The following is a 5,700-nucleotide window of genomic DNA, read 5'->3' as shown; positions in this document are numbered from 1 at the left end:
ACACACATCCTGTCCCTACATCTTTCTCTGCATTGAGGAGAGTATGGCAAACTTTTCCTTGGGAAGACAAATCCCCAGTGCTCCCTTTCCCACCCCTTCATTCCCACCATCCCGCTTGCTACCATTCCACTCCTTTGCTCTCCTGGATGCTGCAGCACGCCAATGCAGCAGGCAGTCCCCTTCTCCACTGTGCTTCCCCTTTCATCCATTTAGTCAATCATTCTACACCAGACTTGGCCCTAAAGCTTCCACACCTCTGATCTTCTTGTGGAACGACTGCTTCATTTAAAAGAAAAAATAAAATTAAAAATAATTCCAGAACTCCAAAACTTTCTCCCCGTTTACTGGTCTTACGTCGCCACTAAATTAATAGATAAAATGAGCCCCATACCCATTCCAGGCAAACCAGCTACCTGGAAACGTGTATGAATTGGCTGCAGAGACATTTTTACGTAAGCCCTGCACACAAACACATCCAGAGACCTTCCCACGGCAAAAGGAAATCAGCCAGGAATGGTCCAAGAGACCGAGGCATGTCAGAGGAGCTCTCCCAGCAGGTAGTTGTTAGAGACACAGATGTTACAGTGGGTATGTAAACCAGTTAACCAGTAAACCATTTTCATATAAGCTAGACTTAATTGTCACAGTTACCAACACAAAAATTGAAACCTATTAACTTCATACTTGTTTGCCTTAAAACACACAATACATGCTTTCAAAATATTTTCTGTTTTGATGATTAATTCTACACAGACCTAGAAACAAAAGACATCTGTCACTATCTGTCTACTTCAGATAGTAAAACACCCAAAGGCAAGAAAATACTGCAAGAACCCTCTGAAGAACAGTGGGTTATTTATGCTGACAAAGACATGATGCCTTATCCCATCTTTATAAGAGGTTCTGATGCTGCGTGCTCATTACTTGCATAAAAACCTCTGTCAGGAAATCAAATTACATAAAAATTACATTAAAAATGGTAATACAGGTATGAAACCCAAACTTTTCTTTTTATGTGCATGCACTGCAATTTTGGGGCAAGTCATAAGCTTTGCTGTAGTTTTGGGGATTTTATTCCTTATGGCTGCTAGAGGGGCTGGTGTGGAAGCAGAGTGGATCGGTCTCTGAGGAACACCAGGGCTTTTCTGCTTCTTTCACCCAGGCACTTGCTGACCTTGGGCAGCCATCTTGCTGCACAACTCTCCTACAAAATAGATATGAAGATATTTAGCGTGTTTGAAAATTGGAAATATGAGCCAGTGGGGAATTTCCCGCTGACTGCAACATTGCACGACCAGGTGCTCTTCAACTGCATGCAGAGGAGGGAGACAAAAGCAGCAGAGAGCTTGGAGTTGTTAAAAATAAATCCATGACGACAGGGTGCAGGACAGTCTGTCTTCAGCCAAGTTTACATATTGGTTACACCTCCTTTAAGCTATGTTTTTAAAGCACACACACACACACAATCTGTTCTGCAACAGGGGCTTGAAAACCTGTTTGTCAACAAATAATTAGCTCACAGCCCGAGTAAGTATGTCCCAGGGGCTGGGCCCAGCTGTTCTTGCTTAGCCAGCACCTCCCAGGAGCTCTGCCCAGGCACTCAGCACAGGGGAAGGCCTTAAGCTCAATAACTGTGCTGACATTTGCAGCAACAAAATCTAAGCAGTTAAAGAGTCAGTTTTATTTAACTTTACTAAGCTATCGCTGAGCGCTCGGTGCAGTTATCATATGTATGCCAAACCTAAAATTTTAAATCTCCTTTAACCTAATTAAACTAATAAAATGGATTTAAATATACTTACTTAGCACTCAACACAGCTGTTTAAAACCTCTCCAGTAGACTCTGACCTCTCTTATTAGCAAGATGGTTAAGGATAGAGATAAACTCCGCAATGCTTAATATAACTGAGAGCTAAAGGGAATGGTTGCTGTGATTTAATTAATTGGTGAGATGCAGTGCTCAAGTTAGCGTTGTGGAGGCTGCCAGCCAGAAGCAAGAGACAGCTGCGGGGAGCTGCTAACAGGCACCAGTGGAGAAGCCATCCTCCCAGCTCAAGTGGTAAATAACTGTGAGGCTACATAGATTTCCCTTCCTTTAAGGGAAAAGTTAGCCATTCCCACTTATGTTCTACAATTTGAGTTTTATTATTAGCTGTTTAGTTGCAGATTCCATTAAAAAATATCCAGTCATGTTTTAGCTGTCTGCAGTGAGTAGCTCCACTCCACCAACCTCAGCAGCTTTTCTCATAGGGTTGCACCCATGTGCAACCACTGTCTATGGGCACGTAACCCCTCTCGGCCAGTACGGGACTCAAGAGTCAGCATCTCCCTCAGCGGAAAAGCAGTATTATATACTGGGGGTGTCACCTCACTTCTTTGGTGAAAGAAGCTCTCTATTGCCTCTGCAATGAGGTTTTCCTACAGTCCTGGGCTATCTTTCCGTTTGGCTTTTGTTCCCGCAGCACTCAGGGTGGGTTAGGCTGCACAGAGCACCCCCACCCCCCCCTTCTGCCATCTTATTTCTGCCAGTGACCATCGCCAATGCCAGGAAGTGCTTTGAACTGCGATACACCCAGAGTGGTTTGTAAATGCAGGATGGCTCCACAGTACTGAGGTTTTAGGAACTGTATGACCCAAATTTCTTAAAACACTGATTTGTGGAAATACTTTAAGCTGTCATCATTAATGTCTTTGGTTCTTCCTACACTATCCACACAAAACCGATAGGCTTTACTCAAGACAAGGAAGAAATCTGGTGACCTGATATGGGCTGGGGAGCTCTCGGGCCTCATGGTCTCTTTATAAAAACAACAGCACTGGCATGGCCGGCGCAGTCTGTCAACGTGGATTGGTGGCCAGCACGTACAACAAGTTTTTCCTTTTTTGGGGAAGAAGAGACTGAAGAGGGAGGGACAAGTGGGAAAGAAGAAAGGGCCGTAAAACGGAACAAATTTCAATGCGCTGTTACAATCTTTGACCATTTTCTCCCTGACACGCAAATCTCCAGAGCATTTAAGATCAAAATGTGACAAAGAGTCAGCCAGAGAGGGAGGAGTAAAGGGAGATGCCACTTGAGCTGGCACACCAGAGGATCTTTAAATAGAACAGCTTTCAGGGAACTCAGGGCTGGTGCTTACTGCACAAAATTTAACCCCCCCATGAACAGCCCCCCCTGCTCTTTGTATGTGCAGCAATTGGGGAAGGGAAGGGGGAAAGGCACTAAAACAAGCACCAGGCCCTACTCCTCGCATGCCCCCAGGCTGGTGCTTTGAGGTGGAGCTGCCAGCTCCCCCCAAGGCTGCAAGTCCCTGGGGAAGCAGTACCTGTTAGTCAGCTCCTCTGCTTCCTCCGGGTTCACAGCTGCCGCCGCCGCTGCCTCCTCACCCCCCTCTCCTCCTCCTCCTCCTCTTCTTCTTCTTCCTCCTCTTCCTCTTCCTCCTCTTCTTCCTCTTCTTCTTCATCCTCTATGAAAGACGAGGTCTCAGACGCCCTGTTGCACTCAGCGCCGTGGTACCCCTCCATGCCCTTCCCAGCTCAGGCCCTCGTCGGTGATTTTTACCCCCGACCCTGTCCTCCCCAGGGTTGCCTGAAGCAACTGTCATCCCCAGCAGCTCTCACTTCTCCTGAGTCAGGACAGCCTTTAAATAGAAAGAAGGCAGTGAAGTTACAACGCCGAGGCGCTGCTGGTCCGACCCCGGGTCCTAGCACCAACCGGGTGCCAGGACACGTGGCAAAACCCAACGGCCATCTGTCCGGCTGCTCACCCCTTCACCCACCCGCCGCTGCTGACGATGGGGCAGCAGGGCAGCGGCAGGGAGGAAGGGGCTGGGGCCTCAGCAGACCTTCTCAAGCCATCTCTAGCGATTTTGGGGTGGATGGCACAGATGAAGCGGAAGGAGATCTTTCTTGCGGCCCAAAAAGGTGCCTTTAGTACATTCAAAAGCAAGTTCCACCCCGAGCACACACAGAGCACCTCAAATTTGAGCTGGAGAGGTCAAACACAATTACAAGTGGAGGTGCCTAGGACACACACCTTTAATAATCAATACCATACTGTAAGAGGTATCAGATGCACTGTAGTTTTTAACAACACACAGTGAATATATCTGAACCCGCAAATTTGTCAAGGTGCTAAATCACGTGACATTTCAAACTTCTTATTTGAGTAGACTTGAACCAATTTTAATTTAAAGCAAAGACAAACTATATTACCATGTAGGGTTTAGGTGAAGCCACGTTTACCATTTCTTATTTTGCATTTCACACAAAATGCAGTGCTTTTCACAGACAAAATGGAAATATTTCCAACCTGTACTAGCCAAAGTAATGACTTCTTTTAGAATTACTTTTTAAGAGAGCGGGAGAAGCATCTAAATTCTGAATCTAAATAAAGAACTTCCAAGTTATTTCAGGTATAAAACATCATATACACAGTATAACTTAATTTTTTTTCTTCCTGATTTTTATTTTTTTTCTTTTGTTCTTCAAATAAATAGCCGGTTATAAATTAGTCAACAAACTCTTCCTTGTGTTATAAGTACAGAAACACCCACTCAGGTATTTCTGAGTACAACCTCTCTCTGAAATGCTAAGTTAAAATTCTACTGACAAATTCACTTGAAGTAAAATATTTCATAAACAGTACATACCAATAAAACCTGCCTGCTGCTTTGACCTACCCACTGATGTACACAATTTACAAGGTCAGAACATAATTTCTTGAAGAAGTGTACTTGAAACAGATACTGACTTAAACTCCACATTTTATCATGAGAACAGAGACAGCATACGCAGCACAATGAAATTTAAGGTAGAGGACTTCACATTCTTTACACATGGAAGACAAGAGCATTACAATCTTCTAGAAATGCTCATATATGAAGCATACATATATTGCACATTTTGATTCAGTTTTCAGCGCAGCAAGAGGAAGGTAAGTACCCTTTTACCAGAACCCCTTCAAATTATTTCCAGAGCTAGTGCTCTCCCTCCTGTACTTCTCACAACTTAATTTGACCAGTAAGTGGACCAAAATAGCATATTCTTTCATACTTTTCCTACAAGCATCATACTCTAAAATCAATGAGGGAAAGATTTCTATTAAAACACATAAGGATTAGGGAAAACAAGACAAACATAACAAAACCAAATATTACAAAATACAGGTGATACAACCCAGAGCAAGTAAGAGTCCATTAAATCAAGAGTGACATTCTCTGATGGACTTAAATTTAACACCAAATCTACTGTAAATTGAATCTAGTGACCCAAGTTCAAGTAAAGCATTGGTTCCAAATAAGTATTTGGGATGGTATTCACAAATGCTAATTTCAGGTTATCCTGCATCCTTTTATCATGGCTGCCCACTTCTCCCAAATAACCATGTCACCCTTCAATGTGAGTCTTAAAATCAGTTTATATGGAATTCTTTGTAAGGGATTTCTTAAAAACAATCTCTCACGCTGTCAGAACACCTTAAGGTCCAGAGAGTACACTTGCACTACGACATTTTAGGAGAAGTGAGAGCAAGGGAGCTAGAAGAGAAACTTCAGGTTTCACAGTATACAGCCTATGCCAGTTCCGGCACTGCTGTTACTGAATGGGAAGATCTTGCTAATGTCTTGTCCTCCCATACACCTCTGAGCCTGTTAATCAAAAGCACTGCTAGAGGACTAAGGAGAATTGCTAAAATCCTAGACA

The 5,700-nt window shown here is 43.8% G+C and overlaps 1 protein-coding gene across 1 annotated transcript in view; it reads right to left on the bottom strand.

Moving 5' to 3' along the window:
* CMYA5 (cardiomyopathy associated 5) overlaps positions 1-3,522 on the bottom strand; it is a 48,803-nt gene extending 45,281 nt beyond the window's left edge. Inside the window, exons 1-2 of the mRNA XM_009706744.1 lie at positions 3,410-3,522; positions 3,324-3,362 (exon numbers count right to left, since the gene is read on the bottom strand). Of these exons, the coding sequence (XP_009705046.1) occupies positions 3,324-3,362; positions 3,410-3,522 (152 nt within the window). The remainder of the gene's footprint in view (positions 1-3,323; positions 3,363-3,409) is intronic.
* Between the last annotated feature and the right edge of the window lie 2,178 nt (positions 3,523-5,700).

The sequence above is a fragment of the Cariama cristata genome, unplaced genomic scaffold (genome assembly GCF_000690535.1).
Source record: "Cariama cristata isolate BGI_N322 unplaced genomic scaffold, ASM69053v1 scaffold21238, whole genome shotgun sequence".
NCBI classification, from domain to species: domain Eukaryota; kingdom Metazoa; phylum Chordata; class Aves; order Cariamiformes; family Cariamidae; genus Cariama; species Cariama cristata.
The sequence above is the reverse complement of the archived record's forward strand: the minus strand, read 5'-3'. Positions and strand labels throughout refer to the sequence as shown.